This window comes from Mirounga angustirostris, unplaced genomic scaffold (genome assembly GCF_029215605.1).
Source record: "Mirounga angustirostris isolate CCGP_5_RB_7025 unplaced genomic scaffold, mMirAng1.0.hap1 SCAF_2, whole genome shotgun sequence".
Classification (NCBI taxonomy): domain Eukaryota; kingdom Metazoa; phylum Chordata; class Mammalia; order Carnivora; family Phocidae; genus Mirounga; species Mirounga angustirostris.
Genome location: NW_026991710.1, coordinates 88,434,208 through 88,457,535, shown reverse-complemented (window position 1 = coordinate 88,457,535; position 23,328 = coordinate 88,434,208). Strand labels below are relative to the sequence as shown.

At 42.5% G+C, this 23,328-nt stretch overlaps 1 protein-coding gene across 2 annotated transcripts; it reads right to left on the bottom strand.

Annotated features, from left to right (window-relative positions):
• LOC123848333 (cytochrome P450 2U1) lies at nt 1-23,328 on the bottom strand. Of its 2 annotated transcripts, XM_045880617.3 has the most exons (5): nt 22,725-23,327; nt 7,460-8,095; nt 5,299-5,460; nt 3,476-3,643; nt 1-2,321 (listed from the first exon to the last, which is right to left on the bottom strand). In XM_045880617.3, the coding sequence occupies exons 1-5, from the start codon at nt 23,212-23,214 to the stop codon at nt 2,143-2,145; spliced, it is 1,635 nt and encodes a 544-aa protein (XP_045736573.1). In that variant the 5' UTR covers nt 23,215-23,327; the 3' UTR covers nt 1-2,142. The 2 variants fall into 2 exon arrangements, with proteins under 2 accessions (XP_045736573.1, XP_064441010.1); XM_064584940.1 differs by lacking the exon at nt 3,476-3,643 and having other exon boundaries at nt 22,725-23,328.

Below are 23,328 nucleotides of genomic sequence, written 5' to 3'. Positions count from 1 at the left end.
TTCAGTTAAAACTGAAAGTTTAATAAAAGCACCAAAAATTATGCTAAAGATGAGGATTAAAAATTAGGCATTAGGAAGATATATAAAACAAAGTATTATGATTTTTACACTTCAAATAAATCATAAGGTACAAAATCATAAAATGCCAACATATACAAGGACAGCATTAACAGTCCTTTCAGTGATTTACCATATAAAGATGTTTTTAAAGTGCTACAGTCTGAGGCATTATATTGAAGAGTTTAATGAACATCTGATTTCAACAGAATCTCACAGAACAGGTTTGTTTGTTTTTTTCAAGCAAGCTACAAACAAACTGCTCGGTTAGGAATGTTGAAAATGTATGTATAAATTCAGGAGTAATAAACTTGCTAATGCCAAATTATTAGGGCAATGCAAAAACATATAAAATTCCAGCTGAGGAACAAACTGTCCTGCTCAAGGTACAGTGTAACCACACACCATCCTCTCATCACAAATCTAGACAACCACTCCATTTGCTCACAATTCCTGGGCAGTTAGTTTATTTGGTTTGGTTTTCTGTTTTTGTTTTTTTTTTTAGTTGACGAAAGTCCTCAAGGCACCTAGAGATCTGCCTGTACCTCATCCATCTGCACTGAAAACGCCCAGTAGACTCCCATGGGATCAGGTGACAGCAATACAGGGCAGTGGTAAGGAGAGAACTCTCCAGTCACGAGGACTGGTGGGTCTGAAATGAACAACGGGACCTTCTAACTAGGTACCTTCACTTCTCTGACGCTCAGCTCGGTCAGCTACAAATAATGTCTTCTTAATAGAGTTTCTGTAAGAATGATGTAGGCATACAAGGCAAGCACTAAGTATGGTGCCCGCAGGAGGGAAGGCTCCAAACTGTGGGTGCACATCTTATTATCGTGGTTACTTCTCTATCAGGAGCACTACGGGAGAATCCAGGAGAGGGCTGGTCATTCTTTGGAGCTTGCCCTCATTGGGGGAAATACTGGCAGAGTAGGCAGGATTATTCCTCTGGGTACAGGTCTGCTCAGACACAGCATCCTGGCTGCACGCAGCAAAAGGCCAATAGCTCCATCATCGTTGTGACAACCGAAGATGCACTTACACATTTCCAAATAGCCCCTGAAAGGGGTCAGTGCTTTTTTGAGAACTGCTCTTCTGAAGGGGCTGTCTTTATTAAGGAACGATGTAGGTCTCTTAACAAGATTAAGAATGCCTCTGTGTCTCTGCGAGGTACTAAGGTGAGAGATGTACGGAGCCCGTGCAAGAGAGAGAGAGAGAACCATAGCCTGAATCCTTCCCGAGGAATCCCAGTATCAGAATTCCCAAGCTCACGGTTCAGGGCTCTAGTGGAAAGGCAGAGCTGTATGTTTGCAAGCAGCTCAGCAGAGAGGGACTCGGAGCCACGAAGCCTCTTCTTCAGCCAAGCCTCACTGTGGCTGCAGCTGAAACAGAAGACAGACACACACACTCAAACAACAGGCTCCCCCTCCATACCCGACAAGGGCACTTGAGTCTGTGTCTACAAAATGTAAAAAACTACATCACAAACGAAAAGATAACAGCTACAGAACAAGCCTCCCCCCTCCCAAGACCAACATAGGATCTGTGCAGAGAAAAGCTCTAACTCGTCATGACTGAAACCCACATCTTTCTCTGGCAAAGTGTTCAAGTCGGAACCCCACTTTCGTGCTGTCATAGCTCTTGAGCTTGTGGGTCCTCCTTCAGCTTCTTCAGGACTTAACAGTGTTTTGGTGATGTCAGGAAAGACATGCGGCATTTGACCTTCCTTAGTGCTGAGAGAGGAGAGAAGGCACGTTTTCTTAAACTCATTTGACACACGGAATGAGTGAGGCACTGAGTGATGAGGAGGAATGTTCACTGGTGGAAGCCACGGGGGATAAAATCCAGATCTCCTGCTTCCCGAGCTGGCACTCGGGTCCCCATCCCCTAAGTCACAGACGGGCGTCGCTAAAGTGACGGAAGTGTCCTGCTGAGGAATCTTCCAAGATGCAAGCTCCATCCACATTCTGGTCTCCCTCTCATCTGAACCTAACCTGGGGCCACTGCGTTGCTGGGTCTGCCGTCAACTGCAGAAGGAAGAATCTGCTGAGGAGGAAATGTATTTACATTCTCTTCTTGGACGTGTTATCTCTTTGAAATGATTATATTAAATGGGTGTGGGGCTAGAGTTAAACCATATCTTCCAGTCAGGATGGGCTTCTTAGAATTCTTGGGTAAAGCAAATGTGAAACTCTGCATTAGGCTCACAAACATCAGAAATAATTCCATCTTGGCCAGTTGTTCTCCCATACACACCCGCTTCCCTAAAAATGAGATCAGAAGAGAAAGTTGGGATTATAATACCATCACTCTTCCTATCTTGAGATCAGAGCAATTTTATATGAAATATCTCAATTAAGTGTTTTAAATGAAGATAGAGAGAGGTGGGTTTTTTTTTTTAAGATTTTATTTATTTGAGAGAGAGCACAAGCAGGGAGAGTGGCAGGCAGAAGGGAAAACAGGCTCCCCACTGAGCAGGGAACCCAATGTGGCGCTCGATCCCAGGACCCTGGGATCATGACCTGAGCCAAAGGCATTTGCTTAATGACTGAGCCACCTAGGCACCTCTAGAGAATTTTAAAATAAAATGGCCACATATACCTCATGGCTTCCCAAAGAATATGCTGATCAGAATTTTTACGTACTAAATTCACATTTTAACTCCTACTCATGAAAACCTATCCTCATTCTAGACTGGAACTAGAGACAGATCGAGGCTACTCTTGTCTCCTCCATACCTACTTATCTCTTTCCTTTGCTCTTACCTGGAAGATCAAAGAGAAAATGAGTCAAATGAGAATCTCTGGAGCATTCCTTTTTTATAGAAAGAATCCTACATGTGCTCATCCAGGTGTCTAAAAGAGGGACTGGTGAGGTTGGAGAACCCAGCCTCTCAGCCACCAGCCCAGCAAAAGATTACAAGTTGCTCTTAACGCCAACAGTTTCCTGAGACTCAAATAATCACTTGTGCAGCTCAGAAAGGGACATTTCTAGTCATATTAAAGGATTTAAAACCAATGCTTTCATTTTGTTTTTAAAATCTGAAATGAATATAGTGGGGCTGTATTATCTTGATTATTTACCTCTTCTCTTACATTTGCTTGCTAAGAAAGAAATATTTTTAAAGATTTTATTTATTTATTTATTTTAGAGAGATAGAGAGCATGAGCCCGGGGGGAGAGGGAGAGAGAGAATCTCAAGCAGACTCTGCACTGAGCTCAGAGCCCAATGTGGGGCTCTATCTCACAACCCTGAGATCATGACCTGAGCCGAAATCAAGAGTCGGATGCTTAACTGACTGAGCCACCCAGGCTCCCCAGGAAAGATATATTTTTAAAACAGTATCATGAAATAATAAAAGATTCTTTTAGCTCTACCTCTTTAATTATGCCATTAAGAAAATAAAAGTTTAACTGACCTATCCCAAAAGGAATAAATGTTTCTTTTTTAATAAGTTGTCCTTGATCATCCAGAAATCGATTAGGGTAGAAATCATCTGGTTTCTCCCAAGTGGCTGGGTCTCTGTGTACTGACCACAAGTTGGGTACTATCACTGTGCCTTTAGGAATACTATATCCTTGGAGCACTAAAACAAACAAACAAAAGAACCCAGTGTCATTAAACATGTTCTTACTGATAGTTTTCCCTAAACATCACGATCTGAAAAAGAAATCTAGTTACATACCTAGCTACTTAATTCGTGGAGACTAAACATTGAGGTGCTGGAGGGTGGGGGCCAGACCTTATCAACTGGCATGCTCTCCATGTGCTCCCAGGACCCAGCCTGAGGTAAGGCACAGGATTTGCTTTAACAGATGTTGAATTAATGAATTAAATCAAACCAGAAAAACATTACAATTAAGAGAAGACACTGAAACAGAAATCATAGGACATTCCAGGTAAACTTTCCGAAGAATTACAAATTTTGTGATATTAAAAAAAAATCGTAAGAGAAAATATATTTACAATACTGTAGTGTAAAAAATTTGCACATAGGAGGACCCACATGGTTCAAATTCATGTTGTTCAAGAGTCAACTGTATTGTATGGTAGTAATTGATAAAATAAATTATATCTACATCTGTATTTTATGCATTCATGGTATACTGTTTTCTTAATTTCTTTGGTATTTCTAGGCTACACAGTTTATCTGTGAATTTTTTCAAATTGTCACAAATCTCCCCAAAATTTTCCAATGTTTTTATTTATTTATTTATTTATTTATTTTAAAGATTTTATTTATTTATTTGAGAGAGAGAGAATGAGAGAGAGCACATGAGGGGGGGGAGGGTCAGAGGGAGAAGCAGACTCCCTACCAAGCAGGGAGCCTGATGCGGGACTCGATCCAGGGACTCCAGGATCATGACCTGAGCTGAAGGCAGTCGCCCAACCAACTGAGCCACCCAGGCGCCCCCAATGTTTTTATTAAGAAAAATCTGCATATAAGTGGACCCACGATGTTCACCCCTGTGTTGTCCAAGGGTCAACTGTACAGGGAAGTCAACACAGGCTCTCAGCAGCTGCCAAGTTCATATGCACTTTAAACAGTGCCCAAAAGATACAGCACACACAGTGCATCTAACTTGGACAGAAGAAAACATGAAGTGATCCAATGTCATTTATAAGTTATTGCTTCCTACAACTGCCTTACACCTATATTTAAGCCTGTTACATCATGGGCATCTCCAGAGGAGGTAAGTTCCTTCTTATGAGGGATTTTACATAGAGTCTGGCCGCTTACGTGTCAAAGACATGACACAATGGACACATCTCCGTGTAGGTGGGAAGTTGAAACAGGTGCCCTTGGAATCAGAAGGGCTCTTCCAAGTCATATTTGTGCTTCAGTTGTAGAACTGTAAAAGGTGAAGTAGGGTAATTCCCCGTTAAAATACTTAATTTCATATTTAGATGAGCTCTTCTGACCTTCCAAGAAGACAGAAAGGTGCCTTTGTTAATTCCGGCATTTTTCCTGCCAATATAGCCATCTTAAATGGTAGAATTTGCTTGACAGTGTAAGTGCGCATGCTCTGAAGTCCAGAGAGCTATTTAGAAAACAAGCCGGGCGGGAATGCCAGTACATCAATAATAGACAACTGAGGGCCAAAATGTTCCCTGATGTTTGATTATCCACGACATGGTGTTAAACCCTCAGAATGGTCAGCACACCGTCACTTCAACTCCTATGGATTAAAGGCAGGGCTTCCCTCAAGGGCACTCAAAGGAGAGAGATCCCAGACTTGCCTGTTTTCTCCGAGGTCATGTGAGGAATGGCAAGCGGCACCACCGCCGTCAGCCTCTGGACCTCCATGATGGTGGCTTCCGTGTAGGGCATCTGGGCCTTGTCAGTGAGGGAAGGGACTCTGTCAGCACCAATGACCCTTTCAATTTCTTCCTGAACCTTTTCTATTACAAAAAAAAAAAAAAAGAAAGAATAACAAATAGTAAACCAGAAGATAAGGCAGGAGAATTGAGACTGCCATCCTATGCATACTTGCCATCACATCATACCCACAACTGCTAAGCGGGCAGTTCAGACCTGACTCAGCCTCAGAGAAGTGAAGCACTGGTCACATATCCAAGTAGAGGCAGCTGGTCCCAGGGACCCGGTACCACCTTGTGACTCGGAAAGTGGCCAGCAGAACAGATAGATGGGTAAAGGAGAAAGCATTCTGGAATTAGGGAGTCCTCTCAATCATTCTCTCATAGGAACAGGAGACTGACTCTCTCAGTCAGACAACGTGAGGTAGCCAGCGTGGCCCCCAGGGATCCCTGCCTCTCGGTGTTCACATCCTTGTACGGTCCCCTCCCACCAGGTACCACGTTGGTCTGTGTGACCAACAGAATAAAGGAGAAGTGATGGCGTCAGTTCTGAGCTTGGGTCATAAGAGACACTGTGGCTCCTGTCTGGGTACTCGCTCTCTCTTGGGTCACTCATCTTGAGGGAAGGCAGCTGCCAAGTCAGGCAGCCTTATGGAAAAGTCCAAATGGTAAGGCCTGCAGCCAACAGCCAAGGGGACAAGCCATCTTAGAAGTGGACCCTTCAGTCCCAGTCAGGTCTGCAGATGGCTGAAGCTCCAGCCAACATCTTGACGACAACTTCCTGAGAAATCCTAAGCCAGACCAACTGGGCGAAGCTGCTCTTGGATTCCTGATCCCCAGAAACTCTGTGAGACAGTAAATGCTGGTTGTTTTAAGCTGTGAAATTTGGGGATAATTTGGTACTCATCAAGAGTTAACTAATGCGGGAAGCATAATCTCATTTATAACAGACAGAAAACGGCCCCTCAGCGATGTCCACACCACAACCCACCAGAACCTATGAATATGCTACTTTATGAGGCAAAAAAAGACCCTGCAGGTGTGGGACGCCTGGGTGGCTCAGTTGTTAAGCATCTGCCTTCGGCTCAGGTCATGATCCCAGGGTCCTGGGATCGAGCCCCGCATGGGGCTCCCTGATCAGCAGGAGGCCTGCTTCTCCCTCTTCCACTCCCCCTGCTTGTGTTCCCTCTCTCGGTGAGTTTCTATCTGTCAAATAAATAAAAATAAAAATCTTAAAAAAAAAAAAAGACCCTGCAGGTGTGATTTGATTAAGGGCCGTGAGATGGGGAGATGACCCTGGATTTTCTGGGTATGCATGAATTACATGGGTTTTCAAACTGAAGAACTTTTCCCAGTTTAGTGTCAGAGGGAGATATGAGTCAAAGAAAATGGTGAGAAGAGCTGCAATATCCCTGGCTTTGAAGATGGAGAAAAGGGGCCAGGAGCCAAGGGAGCTGGAAATGTATCCTCCTCTAGAGCCTCCAGAAAGGAATGCCACCTTGCCAACATTTTGATGTTAGCCCAATGAGACACGGACCTTCAAGATAACAAATTTGTGTTGATTTAAGTCACTAAGTTTGTGGTGACCTGTTATAGGAGCAATAGAAAAGCAATACACTGTCCTCTTCTGTGGTCTTCCACTGTGAACTGCCAGACCCCACCTATCGGTATCGATATGGTGGAAGTAGCTCTGTGATCTCGGGAAAGTCACATAACTTCTCTAGGTCTCTGTTCTCCATTTTCAAAACAAGATGACTGGGTTCAGATAATCATTGTAACTCCTGTTAGCTCTAAATTGTCCTTCTTTTCTAAAAAGTTTTCCTCTAACATACATTTCACACAGAATCAGACCTGTAGAGATTTAAAGCAGGGGCAAGAAGGTATGACATTAGTCCTACCGTCTAGAAACTTGGCAGTTTCGCTGTTAACACCTTCCCAACTCCCTGTGGGATTCAAGTGTCTCCACTTTGTTTTCTGGCCTGAAGACACTGCTTAGTGCTAGGAGCCACAGGATCGCCCAAGTTGCTGATACTGATTTAAATAATCTGGCTTTGCCTGAATGAAGGAAACATCTGTTAATTACCTTGTATGTCGGGGTTCAGTGACATATACAGAAGGCACCAAAGCAAGGAGTTAGTTGTGGTATCAGTTCCAGCAATGAAGAGATCACCAATGATATAAAATAAGTAATCTTCATTAAAGCTACTATTGCTGTTATTTTTTTTCTCCTCCTCCACGTGGAGAAGGTACATGTCTATGAAGTCCTGAGGGTTCTCTACATCCAGAGACTCTCGATGGTCTCTGATGATTTTTTTAAGGAAAGTGGTAATATCCTTTTCGATTTGTCTTAATTCCTTAAATGGTCCAAAGGGAAGATAATAAAGCCAGGGGCATATGTTGACCAGGAGGAGCTGGGTGTTCAGACAGATTTCTAAGGCTCGTGACATAAGACTGAGCATTTTCTTAAACTCACTATTGGTGTAGTCAAAGCGCTGGCCAAAGCACAGGGAGCAAATGATGTTAGAGACGGCATTGTTGATAATGGGGAAAGGGTTGAAGGGGTCTTCTCCATGCTTCTGCATTTCCTCCTTCACATATTTAAACTCTTCAATAATCTTGGGCTCCAAGCTCAGCTTTCCCAAGCCAAAATGACGAAGAGTTGAATGCGAGAACTTCCTCTGTTGTCTCCAGACAGGACCGTAATGTGCGAATACAATCCCTGCAAAAGGACCACGAGAAAAGAAGGTGAGAGAGAGCAATGCCTGACCCTACTGAGCAGGACCTATGATGAGGTGTGTTCTGTGTTTGTCAAATCCCTTGTGCAAAATTCAGCTACAGGTAGAGATTACCAGCCAAGAAGAATGATTAGCAAAGTTGTATTATCATGATAGTGTAAGTTCCTAATAATAAAAATCATACCCGATAAAGCTTATTATGATAGGTAGGAACTCCTGGTGAAATGAAAAGCAATGAATTTCAATTTCTAGAGTCAGCGTAAATTTCCAATTCTTGGCCTTCGTAAGAGTAAGTCCAGGCTTTTTAAAGCATTTTTTAATGCTTCAGGCTGGATATCCCCATATTCTCAGCATTCTGAATAGAAGGAGGGCAGGGACATTATCGGATTGTGCTGACCATTAAGATCCCAGCTTCTGGCATCATTCTGGGGATACAGGAGGAGCTTGTTAAATATTAACTGAATAAATCAACAGCCCAACTGGATTATAACCCTGGCTATCAGTTTGGAACCGAATAACTGGCAGGTACTCCAAATTGTCTGTTGCTAGCAACAACCCTAATTTAAAAACATCTGAACTCAAGGTCTCCACAACTCTACCTTATTTGATCCTCACTTATGTTATACATCCCCCATCACCAAAACGCAACAGAGTTGTTCTGAGATGTTATATCAAATTGTTTTCAAATATCCCTTGTTTCCCGTCACCTATTTCACCCTCTTATTTTCCATGGTGCCCTTTATTGTCCCAGCTGGTCCTCCTTTCCCATTTTTAATTGACTTCATTTCTGCTACTTTTGAGGACATGCTTCACGTATTTAACAAATATTTTTGAATGCCGACTGTGTGCCGGGCACCGAGATGCTGTAAATACAGACCCTTCTCTGTGGTTAAATCTTCTCACAATCTTTAATACCTCCATAAAGTGTCCTTCAATACACACATCCATGTGGTCAAACGAATCAGACAATCTATCAGCTTGGCTTTTCTCCTTGGACTCTGCCACACATCTGCTCAGATCTGCAACGGCTGCCTTTCCAGATCTTCTGTTCAGGTGTTTGGTGACTTCTGTGTGGCATTATTAAGAATTTTCTTAAACTCTCCTGTGTTGAACCCATTTCCTGGATTTTACTTCTTCCTCTTTCTAGTTTCCTTCCCTGATTTTGCTAAAGCAAAAATGCATGGGAGGCAAATTTCTAAAGATTTTTAGAAAATATATTTATTCTACATTTTTTACTTCCTCAGAATTTTGAGAACATTGCTAAGAGTGGATTGATGAGTCATAAAAATGTACATCTTCAATGTATAGAAGACTTGCCAAGTTACTCTACGAAGTGCTTAAAGCACATTGTCCTAATCACTGTTATTTTTTTTAAATTTTATTTATTTATTTGAGAGTGAGAGAGAGCATGAAAGAGAGAGAGCACAGCAGTGAGGAGGCTTAGAGGGAGAAGCAGGCTTCCCGTGGAGCAGGGAGCCCGATGCGGGGCTCGATCCCAGGACCCTGGGATCATGACCTGTGCGAAAGGCAGACGCATAACGACTGAGCCACCCAGGCGCCCCATCACTGTTGCTTTTTAAGATATAAATAAGACTTCATAGTAAGTCTTAACATCTAATAGGGAGTCCCCCCTCCTTCTTCTCTTTCAAAATTGTTTATTATTATTATTATTATTACTCTTGGTTCCTCACTCTTTTATAAAACTTTAGCTTGTCAAGTTCTACCAACAAAAAACTTTTGGGATTTTCACTAGAATTGCATTTAATTTATAGATTTGAAAATTACCTTCTTTCTGATAATTGAACCTGCTTGCAATGCAAGAATAAATCCAATTTTGGTTATAGTGTTTTTATGGTTTTAATTGTTGGATTTGGTTTCCTAATATATTTTTTAAAGATTTATTTATTTATTTTAGAGAGAGAGAGCAAGAGTGGTAGGAGCAGAGGGCAAGGGAGAGAGAATCCAAAGCAGACTCCGAGCTGAGTGTGGAGCCCAACGCAGGGCTGGATCTCACAACCCTGAGATCACAACCTGAGCTGAAACCAAGAGTCAGACACTTAACCGACTGTGCCACCCAGGCACCCTCCCCCAATATTTTTTTTTTTAAAGATTTTATTTATTTATTTGACAGAGAGACAGAGCCAGAGAGCACAAGCAGAGGGAATGACAGAGGGAGAGGGAGAAGCAGGCTCTCCACTGAGCAGGGAGCCCGACGTGGGACTTGATCCCAGGACTCTGGGATCATGACCTGAGCCGAAGGCAGACGCTTAACCATCTGAGCCACCCAGGCGTTCCCCCCCCGTAATATATTTTTAAATTCATAATCACAAGTGAAAATGGCCAATAAATTTCCACTTTCATAATATACTTGTCTGAATATACTGACCTCTTAAAATAAGCCAGGGTATATTCTTTCTCTCTGGAAGAATTTGTCTAAAATTATAATGATATGTTCCTTTTTTTTCTTTTATGCTTTTTTATTTTCCAGATATATAAAGTTGGTCATCTAACTCACTAGTTTTCAGACCTTTATCCTAATAAATAACTTAAGATTCTACATTTGCTTCTGAGTACCATATGAGCTACAGTCCACAAGTACTGTTTGCATGTATTTTCATTATAATCTTGTTTAAAATTTTTTATGATTTTTTTGCTACCTAAGTTAATTTGTCTTATACTGATTTTTGACACGAATGAGGCTTACTTTTTAGCCTAGTACGTGATCAATTTTAATAAAATTTCCAATAAAATTGAGAAGAATTTTTATCTAAATCAGTTGTTGGATACAGGGTTTTCTATATGTCCAATAGAAAAAGCCTGATAAATATTGGAATCAAATCTTTTGTACCCTTAGCAAATTTTTATCTTCCTGCTCTCTCAATTATTCAAATACTTATGTTAAAATATTTTAGTACAACTGTACATTTATCAACTTCTCTTTGCAGTTCTGCAAGTTTTGCTACATTATTTTGCTATATAGCTATTTATATCTATGTATCTATCATTGCTCTTAGGTACATATATACTTAGGTACACGCAAGTTTAAAATTATTGTATCTTCCTAGTTTAATAAAAAGCTTCCTTTATCATCATTTAATTCACTACTTCTTAACAATGAAGTTTGACTTAAAGTATACGTTGTCAAAAAGATACCAGCTTGGGGTGCCTGAGTGGCTCAGTCGTTAAGCGTCTGCCTTCGGCTCAGATCATGATCCCAGGGTCCTGGGATCCAGCCCTGCATCGGGCTCCCTGCTCCACGGGAAGCCTGCTTCTCCCTCTCCCACTCCCCTTGCTTGTGTTCCTGCTCTATCTCTCTGTGAAATAAATAAATAAAATCTTTAAAAAAAAAGACACCAGCTTTTCTTTTTAAACTATTGTCTTAGTATAACATTTTCCTTTCTTTTATTTTGAATTTTAATGTACCCTTATGTTTGGGGTATGTCTCTTTTTTGGGGAAGTGTATGTCTCTTTTAAAATAACATACCTTTGGGGGTGCCTGGATGGCTCAGTCAGTTTCGGCTCGGTTTTGGCTCAGGTAGTGATCTCATGGGTCATTGAGATCAGCAGGGTCGGGCTCCATGCTCAGTGGGAGTCTGCTTAAGGATTCTCTCCCTCTGCTCCTCTCCCTGCATGCATGCTTGTATGTGTTCTCTCTCAAATAAATAATCTTTTTAAAAATTAATTAATTAACATACATTTGGATTTTTAAAAATCCATTCTAACAAAAAAAATCCGTTCTAGCAATCTTTTAGCCAATTTATTCCATTTACATTTAATACAATTACTAATTTATTTCTAATATATTATTTTGAACTTTGTCCTACTGTATCTATTCTTTTTTCCCTTTCCTTTCTTGCCTTTTTTTGCATTAGAGAAACAGACTGAATTTTTAACACATTTACTTAAAGTCTAGATTAACGATCAGCAAACTTCAGTCCACAGGTCAAATCCAGCCTGCTGCCTCTTTTTATATGGTCAGTCAACAAAGATTAGTTTTTGTATTTTTAAATGGTTGGAAAAAATCAAAACAATACATCATGATATACAAAAAATATGAAATTCAAATTTTAGGGTTTATAAATAAAGGTTACTAGAACACAGCCAGTTAGTAAGCCACTGTAATTCATTTACATATAGTCTGTGGCTGCTTTGGTGCTAAAATGGCAGGATGGTTGCAGCAGGGATTGGAGGTAGGAGAGAACATTTTCTCTGCCAGGGTCCAAGCCAAGACAGAAAAATTTCCTTGTTTTCTTTTGTTACTGGTAGGTTTGTTGGGTGTTCCTTGTCAAATTCAATCTTTCACTCAAAGTGAAGCTCTTCAAGAGTCCTCTCTTTATCTAGAGGCAGCTTTTCATTTTGCGTGATACAAGGTCGTATCTCTCTGCCCTCACTCCACCCACTCCACATCCATGTGCAAGAGGTCACTAAAACCCAAGAGTGTCCAGAGCATCTACTTTCTGTTTTCTGAGGGAGTGGGTGTGGTGATAAGGAACTGGTCTAACTATATTTTATATGCATTTCAAACTCAGTGGCTCATCCCTGACTCCTGTAATCACTGGTACCTCCAATTCCTGAGACTTTCTGGGGTTCCACAGGGTAAACTGTCTCACATTCCACTCGTACACCCTGGCCCCATGTGGACACATAGGAGTGGTCATCCTCCACTCTATGAAGTCACTGGCCAGTCCTAGGTCTACTTTTTGTCTTCAAATACTGTGGTATAGGATTGTAGATTCATTTCACCATGGACAGGGTGTGTGTGCTTCTGTTAAAAGTCCCTCTGGTTTGGTGTGTGATTATCAAGACAGAGAAGAAATGGAAATGAAACTAGAACTCTCCCTTTATTCAATAAAGCCCATAAACTATTTCCTAGGCAACCAGAGCTTAGTCACTCTTCCTGCATTTAACCATGGCCAAGTCTTGCTGCATTCAGCATTCAGACGCTAAGTGTTGTTGGGCCGCCTTCTTTTTCCTAACTTCAGGATCTGACATTACTTTTTTTTTTTTTTAATTTTTTTATTGTTATGTTAATCCCCATACATTACATCATTAGTTTTAGATGAAGTGTTCCATGATTCATTGTTTGTGCATAACACCCAGTGCTCCATGCAGAACGTGCCCTCCTCAATACCCATCACCAGGCTAACCCATCCTCCCACCCACCTCCCCTCTAGAACCCTCAGTTTGTTTTTCAGAGTCCATCGTCTCTCATGGTTCGTCTACCCCTCCGATTTCCCCCCCTTCATTCTTCCCCTCCTGCTATCTTCTTCTTTTTTTTTCTTAACATATATTGCATTATTTGTTTCAGAGGTACAGATCTGTGATTCAACAGTCTTGCACAGTTCACACTGCTCACCATAGCACACATCCTCCCCAATGTCTATCACCCAGTCACCCCATCCCTCCCACCCCACCCCGACACTACTTTTAACTGCCATCTAATTTAAGGTATCACATATGACATCTTTGCTTTGTCCTATTTCTCAAGAAACTTTTTCTTTTATTAGATCCTCAGTCTGTATCATCTACAATCTTTCAACTATGCATTTGTATTTTAGAAATATTTTCTCTAGTAAAATGCCTCTTTTTTAACAGTTTTTCCAATATTTATTTAGAGTCCCCTATGTGCCAGTTACTAAGGACATATAGATTAAAAAGACACAATCCCATTTTTTAAGATGTTAGTCTTTTGAGGAACTAGATCAACCAACAATCCAAATTCACTGTTGTATGTTAGACTGTATTGAAGTTACATACTGTTGTGAATGCTGTATGTTAGAGTGTCCTGAAGTTGCAGAGTTGGAATATATTTATTGAATGCGGCATTGTTGGGATGTGTTGTATTGAATGTTTTATGTTGGACTGTATTGAATGTTGCACTGTTAGGATGTATTGATTGAATGCTGTATGTCAGAGGTGTATTGAAGCTGTAATGCAGACAAAGGAAGGAGCACCATGTCAGCTGAGGGAAGGAAGCACTTCTCAGAAGAGAGGACATGTGGGGCGCCTGGGTGGCTTAGTCGGTTAAGCATCCGCATTCAGCTCAGGTCATGATCTCAGGGTCCTGGGATCGAGCCCCGCGTCGGGCTCCCTGCTCAGCGGGAAGCCTGCTTCTCCCTCTGCCTGCCACTCCCCCTGCTTGTGCTCTCTCCCTCTCTCTGTCAGATAAATAAATAAAATCTTTAAAAAAGAGAAAAAAAAAACCAAGAGAGGACACGTGAGCGGATGCTGCATTTGTAAATAAAGGTGTATGAAGGCACATTTTAGAAATATAACTTGAGCAAAGTTAAAGAGGATGTTTCAAGAAGGGCTAAATTATCTTTAGAGGGAAATCAGGTTTAGATGAGGCAAGGAGATGGAGAGGACCTTCTCAGAAGTGGCTAACATTTGAGGATTGGGACATCTGACAAGTTGACAGGTATGAAGTACAAGACAAAAGAGGTGACCAAAGTGACCGTGCCTGAGAATGCCAGAATGGCTTAAGGTCTTAGGAATGTCTGAAAGAGGTTCAGGCTCATCTGACAGTCGTTGACCTCTCCATTCCTAGCCCTGAAAAGCAATGGTAGTCACAGATATATACAAGGGCTTCATTTCAAGGAGGCTAGTAACACTAAAACATAAAAATGGCTCCAGAGCAAAAATCCGGACTCTTCTTGTTGGGCGGAAGGACACAAATATATCTTTAAGTAGGTTTGGCAAAAGGGCCCATTAGGCTGTGGAACCAAACCCAGGAAGAGCCAGGTGTTATCAGCTCAAAGAAGACTAAAGGCCACACAACTCACCTATTTTTCACTACTTTCTGCCTGGCTTCATTTTTTCCTACTGCAAACCAGCTCTTTCAAGCATCAGGGATTCCTGATCTTGGGATTCCTAATCTCCCGTTTTCCCCACCAGAGAGAAAAGGCCAGATCCAAGGCGGAAAATGCTGGAGGAGGATTCAAATGCTTCAGGCAGGTATCCCATGATGATACCAATTTGGAACGCCTCAAGTTTATTTTGTGACTTGAGGTTTCTGGACTATGCTGTGAATATATTCTTGAGTTCTGTGCCCAGCCTACAGACTAGCCACGGATACAGAGAGGCAAGATATTCTGATCAGGTCATCTCTGATCACGGTCTATCCCTTGACCAATCACTGTGGCCAGAGAGGGGAGTTCATATAAAGATAAGACATCTCATGTTCCAACCACAGTTAGTGGGTACAAACGGGTGGTGAAGACAAGGAGTTCCTCAAAGGGGAGTGCTTTTCAGAGGAACGGGTGGTGGACAGTTGAAACAAAAATCCACTTCAAACCAAACACAGGATAGGCTAAATTGACCGTGATACATTCTCAGAAACAGATGTTGTATGGCTCTTATGGGCTTTGCAGGAGAATATTGAATAATATGGAAATATAGTCAGAAAACTTAAGTGATAAAAACAATTTTAAAGAGTGTGAATATGATTCCATTTTAAAGAAACAAATATTTTTTTAAAAAAAATACATGTACAATGTGAAGAGCACTGGGTGTTATACGCAACTGATGAATTACTGCACACTACACCTGAAACTAATGATGTACTATATGTTGGCTAATTGAATCTACAGTTTTAAAAGAGAAAAAAAAATACATGTACAAATAGAAAAAATACTGGAAGGTTGCCACAGGCTGAATGCTTGTGTCCCCTCCAAATTCATATGTTAAATCCTAATGCCCAATGTGATGGTATCTGAAGTGAGGTCTTTGGGAGGTGATTTAGGTCATGAAGGTGGAGCCCTCATGAATGAGATCAGTGCCCTTACAAAAGAGGCCCCAGAGAGCTCCCTTGCCCCCCTCCCACCATGTGAGGTTACACATGGCCATCTGGGAACTAGGAAGTGGGCCCCCACAAGACACGGAGTCTGCTGGGGCCTTGATCTTTCATTTCCCAGCCTCCAGAACTGTAAGAAATAAATTGCGGTTTATAAGCCACCCAGCCTATGGTACTCTGTTAAAGCAGCTCAAATAGGCTAAGATAAAGGCAATACATAAAAATGTCAGTAATGGCTATCTCAAAATGACAGTGATCACAGATGATTTTCAATTCTTTTTGAAAAAAATGGAAAGGAATTCTTTTTTCCTTTTCCATGTTTTATGTTTTACAGTAATGAATATACACTAAAGTAAAAATACTTAAAATACATTGAATTTGATGCGATTTACAGTTATCACACATACATTTTCTTCCTCCTGAAGCAGAGAAGGTGCTATCCATCTACTGATTATATTTGTCCTTTCTTTCCACGGGGACATAGAAGTGTTCCTCTTCTTTTTTTTTTTTTTTTGCGAGAGAGAGAATGAGAGAGAGCTCGAGAAGGAGGAGGGTCAGAGGGAGAAGCAGACTCCCTGCCGAGCAGGGAGCCCGATGCGGGACTCGATCCCGGGACTCCAGGATCATGACCTGAGCCGAAGGCAGTCGCTTAACCAACTGAGCCACCCAGGCGCCCAGAAGTGTTCCTCTTAGTGGGAATTCAGGCCTTCTTGATATGAGTACATGACTATTTCAAATACCTATTTTACCGCAATTACTACAAAATTTGGTTATCCTGCTTTCCTCATTCATTTTTATTTTATTTTTTTTAAAGATTTTATTTATTTATTTGACACAGCGAGAGAGAGAGACAGAGAGCAAGCACAAGCAGGGGGAATGGCAGGCAGGGGAGAAGCAGGCTCCCTGCTGAGCAAGGAGCTCAATGCGCGACTCCATCCCAGGATCCCTGAATCATGATCTGAGCCGAAGGCAGCCGCTTAACTGACTGAGCCACCCAGGTGCCCCTCCTCATTCATTTTTAAATTCCCCAGATGAATTTTCATTTTCTACCTTTATTTCCTAATTTCATTTTGCATCTTTTTCCCCTTTGAAGTAGGTAATACTGACTGGTCTATACCCTACTTTTAAACTTCTTCCAATTTCCATTTTACTTTCCATTTTTATGGCTCTGCAGCTTGCTTTCACTCTTGTTCAAAGCCTCTAGCAATCTTTTAAAATTAGAAAGGATCTAATTTCTGTCAACAAGGAAATAGATAAATCAATTAACAAAAACCGGAAGTGGAAAGATACATTTGAGGCACCTGGGTGGCTCAGTCAATTAAGTATCCGACTCTTGATTTCAGCTCAGGTCATGATCTCAGGGTTGTGAGATCCAGCCCCCACACATGGCTCCATGCCAGGTGTGGAGCCTTCTTAAGATTCTTCCCTCTCCTATGGTGAGCGTTGTGAACTGTGTAAGACTGATGAATCACAGACCTGTACCTCTGAAACAAATAATGCATTATATGTTTAAAAAAAAAAAAAAAAAAAAGACGATAGCAGGAAGGGAAAAATGAAGGGGGGGAAATCGGAGGGGGAGACGAACCATGAGAGACTATAGACTCTGAGAAACTGAGGGTTCTAGAGGGGAGGGGTGTGGGGGGATGGGTTAGCCTGGTGATGGGTATTAAAGAGGGCATGTACTGCATGGAACACTGGGTGTTATACACAAACAATGAATCATGGAATACTACATCAAAAAAATAAATTAATTAATTAAAAAAAAAAGATTCTTCCCTCTCTCCCCCCCCACGCCCCCACCCCCTGATCTTGAGAGCACTCTCTCAAGCAAACAAACAAACAAATAAATAACATATGTAAGTTTTTAAAAAACATACCAAATGAAGCTATGTACTGTTTATGAATCTGAAGCAAATCTGAGTGGTAAATAAATGAATTTATATTGCTCTCTAAACTTCATATTTGAAATATTTTATAATAAAAATGTGATGTGCACAAACCTTTTAGAAGAAATAGACCACACTTAAGAGTAAAGCACTCTTTTGGTAGCCTTGGCTCTGACTTTGTAACTTTATTTTCTATTCCTGCTTAGGAAAAGAATCAGAGTAATGAGTGTGATGGCCATGGCTAATGTGAAATATCTTTATGGGATATCCAGCTTACTATAGTTTTTATGGGCTTAGAAAGGACATCAACTTGTCTAAGCATGAGATTTTGAAAAATTCAAATATAATAAACAAAATAAACAAACTCCCACATTCTAGAACTTTCTGGCAATGTGCTGTCAACTATTTCAAGCCTGCCCATGCACATCACTGTTTATGAAACATTCACTTCTCTGCTAGTCTCCCCAACTTCAGCAGCAACGTTCTCCAAAATTATCTTGTAATAAATAATATTATTGACTTCTAATTCCTAATACCATTTCTCTTTCTCCTATACTCTACACATCTGTTTCCTAGGCAATTTCACGTTTTACAATTCTGCCATTGGAAACAGTGGCCAAAGGTAGCTGGGGCACTCCTCAAATCTTGCTGAGCTCAGCCTTTAGCTCCCATGGCTTCTCTTCTTCAGGCTGATAACTTCAGGCTATCCATTTCTTGATCTATAAAGTCTGCTCAGAATTTGTCTGGTCCTTCATCCTTTGAGGGACATCTTGAAATAAACTCACATTCTCCCCTTTTATTCTTCACCCTTGAAAAGTTTCCATTAAAAAAATTCCTCGGCTATCTACATTTTCCTATTCAGATGATCTGTTCTCTACTCTAAGTTAACCCCACAAGCATTTCCTTTGTAGCCTATGGTTCTTCCTTCTCCTTCTCTTGTCAATCACCTTCACCAGCCACAGTATTTTTCTCAATTCAAAGCACATGACCCAACACACATCCATTAGAATACCAGAGCAGTATCACCTAAAAAATCCTAACTGTCTTCTGGGGGAATGAATGTTTTGAGATGCTGAAACACCAAGTTACCCCCAGTTCCCAGTCCTTTCCTACATAAAGGATCTAATAATAAGTTGTGACCCAACTAATACTTAGAAACTATTTATCACAGATTTTTGAGCAAACCACAAACCCACCAGGAAGGACCTCAAAGAAGAAAATCTAACTCATACCTTAAAAAAGAATCCAAAGGAAAAGACATGCAAAAAAATTTACAATATAATGTGGTAAGTACATCAACAGATGCTTGTTATGCACATATTCACTCATTTCTTGATACCTACTTGTACCAATAAGTAGGGAAACAGTGGTTCACATGATGAACCAAATCTTAGCCCTCGCAGAGTTTATATTCCATTAGTAGGTGGGGCTGGTAGTAACCTAAATATTTTCAAGGTGTTTAATGAGTGAAATATGAATGAGATAAAATAAGTTGTGATATTGTGCAGTGTCTAAAATAGGACTCAAAGGTGACAATTGGCCTGAGAGAGGATAAGGAGTCAGTCAAGTGAAAAGTTATTCCACGTCCAAGGACAACAAACCCAGCAGACTGAAACAGTCACAAGTTTGGCAGGAATCTGCTTAATTTGTCTAGAGCAGGTTGAAATTTACAAGTAAAGGCAGAATGAAAAGAGCTAAAGTCAGAAAGACAGGCAGGAACCAGGTCGTTCAGGGCACAGTCGGTCAAGGATGGAGTTGGAGAAACCTGATTTCAGCTGGGGAGCTGAAACACAGTTTGATTCATGGTTTTTTTTGTTGTTTGTTTTTTGTTTTTTTTTTAAGATTTATTTATTTATTTATTTGACAGAGAGACAGCGAGAGAGGGAACACAAGCAGGGGGAGCAGAAGAGGGAGAAGCAGGCTTCCCGCTGAGCAGGGAGCCCATGTGGGACTCGATCCCAGGACCCTGGGATCATGACCTGAGCCGAAGGCAGCCGCCTAACTGACTGAGCCACCCAGGCGTCCCTGATTCATGGTTTTTAAAGAGATCCCTGGGGCACCTGGGTGGCTCAGTCGTTAAGCGTCTGCCTTCGGCTCAGGTCATGATCCCAGGGTCCTGGGATGGAGCCCCGCATCTGGCTCCCTGCTCAGCAGGAGGCCTGCGTCTCCCTCTCCCACTCCCTCTGCTTTTGTCCCCTCTCTCTATCCAATAAATAAATAAAATCTTAAAAAATTTAAAAAAAGAGATCCCTCCGGTTGCTGTGTGGATAAAAAACTAGAGTGGAAGCAAGCAGGCTAGTTAAGAGGCTTCAAGTATCAGATGAAAAATGATGGTACTGATTGAGGGTGCTGACAATGGAGATGGAAAAAAGTAGATGGATGCAGAACTGCAGATCTGCAGGAGGAAGTGAAGAGATGTGCTGATTGGCAGGGGTTGGGAGTGGAACGGAGTTTAAAATGAAACAGTGCTGGGGCGCCTGGGTGGCTCAGTCGTTAAGCAGCTGCCTTCGGCTCAGGTCATGATCCCAGGGCCCTGGGATCGAGCCCCGCATCGGGCTCCCGGCTCAGTGGGAAGCCTGCTTCTCCCTCTCCCACTCCCCCTGCTTGTGTTCCTGCTCTCACTGTGTCTCTCTCTGTCAAATAAATAAATAAAATCTTTAAAAAAAAAAAAATGAAACAGTGCTATCATGGAGAAAGGGTAGCCTCTCTTTGGTGGAGTAGAGAAGTAGGTCAGGGAACACATTCTTAAAGAGGTGACATTCAAGCAGGTATGAAAAAACAGAAAATAACAAGTGTGGCTGAGGGTGAGGGCAGATTGGAACCTTGTTCACTGCCACAGGGAATGTAAAATGGCGCAGCCACCATGGAAAACAGTAGGGCAGTTACCCAAAAAATTAAATAGAGAATTGCCATATGATCAAGCCATTCCATTTCTGGGTTTTTACCCAAAAGAACTGAAAGGAGGGACTTGAATGGATGTGTGCCATGTTCCTAGAAGCATTTTTCACAATAGCTAGAAGTTTGAAGTGCCCAAGTTCCATCAGGGGACAAAAGGATAAACAAAATGTATTATAGACATTCAACAGAGTAGTATTCAGACTTAAAAAGAAAGGCAATTCTCACACAAGCTATAACATGGAAGAACCTTAAAACATGATGCTAAGTGAAATATGTCAGTCACAAAAGGACAAATATTGTATACCACTTATATTAAGTACCTAAAATAGTCACATTTGTAGAGGCAGAAAATAGAACAGTGGTTGCCAGGGGGTAGAGAGAGGAAGGAGGGGATTTTGTTTGTTTTTGTTTAATTTTAAGTAATCTCTACCCCCAACATGGGGCCTAAACTCATTACGCCAAGATTTTGAGTTGAATGCTCTACCAACTGAGCCAGCCATGTGCCCCAAGGAGGGAGTTTTTTTTAATGTTTGGTTAATGGGTACAACGTTTCAGTTTTCCAAGATGAAAAGTGTTCTGCAGATGGTTGTAATGGTTTCACAACAATGTGAATGACTTAATGTCACTGAACTTAAAAATGGTTAAGTTGGCAAATTTTTTGTTAATGTGTATCTCACCACAATTTTTTTTTTTAATGAAAAGGGAGAGAAAAGAGGGGCTCCTGGGTGGCTCAGTCACTGGCCGTCTGCCTTCGGCTCAGGTCATGGTCCCAGGGTCCTGGGATCCAGCCCCACATGGGGCTCCCTGCTCCGCGGGGAACCTGCTTCTCCCTCCCCCACACCCCCTGCTTGTGTTCTCTCCCTGTGTCTCTGTCAAATAAATAAAATCTTAAAAAAAAAAAAAAGGGAGGGAAAAGAAAAGCAAACAGCAGTTCTCCAGGCAGCCATGAGATGGGAAGAAAATTCTAGATAGAAGCAGCAGCGATGTGTGAAGGCAGGGAAATGGTGAATTATGAACGGTGAAATTTGTTTTTCTGTGGGACATTTAAAACATTATGATCATCATTACTATTCATTTAAAATCCCGATGCAAAATTCTGGCTTAATGAGATTCTAAAAAGCCTGGATCTCTTTATGCCACATTCCATATTCTCCTAGATGTCAGTCTAGTGATGAAGACCCACATCCAGTTACAAAATTATCCAGCCCCAGTTTTGTTAAGTGCAGTAAAGGAAAAGCAATTGTGCATAGAAATTGGTTCCAAAAGGGAGCCTAAGTCGGAGAGGAAGTAAGAAAAAGCTTCCCGAGGTAAAGACATTTAAATTTAACACCTGATTGATGAAAAGGCAATTAAATTAACATCTGACTCAGACAAAAAAGTCTAGGATCTATACCAGCCAGTAAGACATAGAGTAAGACTGATAAACAAAGGGGGGGGGGTGGAGTTAGGGGAAGGGTAAAGGTGATCTTTTATTGCAGTGGATAATATATTCCCCAACCTTCGAAACTGCCCAACTTGGATTTCCAGAACCAGAAATCAGAGGCTATAAACCCCGTAAAAGAGGTTTGCCCATAGGCTCCTAACGTGTTTTCTGGACCTTTTATCTTATAGAAAATATCTTCTTAAACTCTCACTCAGAACCCAGAAGGTGTAAAAAATATCCCTGCCTCCTTCTAACACGGCCGAAGTTTCCCCCTGGAGACACAGCCTTGAGAACGAGGCCTTGTTCTGGGAAGGACAGAATATGCCTGGAAAGGTCGAGCCTGGCTTTCACACATTGTCTCCCACCCCCACCCCTGTCCCCATTACCCTTCCTCAACTTTCCTGCGGGTTTCCTACTTGTGATCTTGGACTATTAACGAGCCACCCATCCAGCAGCTCGATGCGATCGTAAAGGCCCCGTTAAAGGGACGCGTCGCCGCCGCCCTCCCACTTCGGGGCGGGATGCAGGTGGGCTAGGTGCGCCGGCTGGAAAGGACGCAGGAGGCGCCGCATCGCGCGTTCACGCGGCCCGCGATCCCCAAGGCTCCGGCTCACCCTTCTCCTTGGTTACGAGGGAGACGAGCGGCACCCGCGGGCGGTCGCTAAAGATCTCGGCCTGCTGCACCAGCGCCTCGCGCACGCTGTGGAAGTCGCTGAGGACCACCACCAGGTAGCGGCCAACGAAGAAGCTGAAGACGTTGCCGTACACGCGGGCCAGGTCGGCCAGGAACATCTGCGGGTTCAGGGCCGAGGGCTCCATTCCTGCGGCCCTCGCCTGGCGGCGCAGCCAACTCTTCCGTCGGAGGAACCGAGGCAGCAGCCCGAAGCCGAAGTTGCCCACTACGGGCCAGGGCGTGGGCCCAGGGGGGATGCCCCGCGCCCGGTGCCGCCACCGCCAGCTCCAGCCGAGCAGCGCCGCGAGGCTGAGCAGCAACAGCGCGCCGCCCGTGGGGTCCAGCCGCAGCAGCCCGGGAGGGGCGTGCAGCAGGCGCAGAGGCCAGGGCGAGCCCTCGGCGGGGGGCTCTGGCAGCCCGGGGGAGGCCATGGCCTGCGCGCCGGCGTCCGCAGCCTCAGCTTCCTCGGCGAATCCTTGGAGACAGCGAGCTGACTGCGGGGCCGGCTCCCCGCACGCCCCCTGCTAACTGCGCTGCAAGGCGGA

Coding starts and splice junctions, on each gene's coding strand:
- LOC123848333 (XM_045880617.3), bottom strand. CDS start 23,214: ATGGCCTCCCCCGGGCTGCCAGAGCCCCCCGCCGAGGGCTCGCCCTGG. Junction 8,096..22,724: donor CCTCGTAACCAAGGAGAAGG/GTGAGCCGGAGC, acceptor GTCCTTTTGCAG/GGATTGTATTCGCACATTAC. Junction 3,644..5,298: donor CATGACCTCGGAGAAAACAG/GCAAGTCTGGGA, acceptor TGTTTGTTTTAG/TGCTCCAAGGATATAGTATT.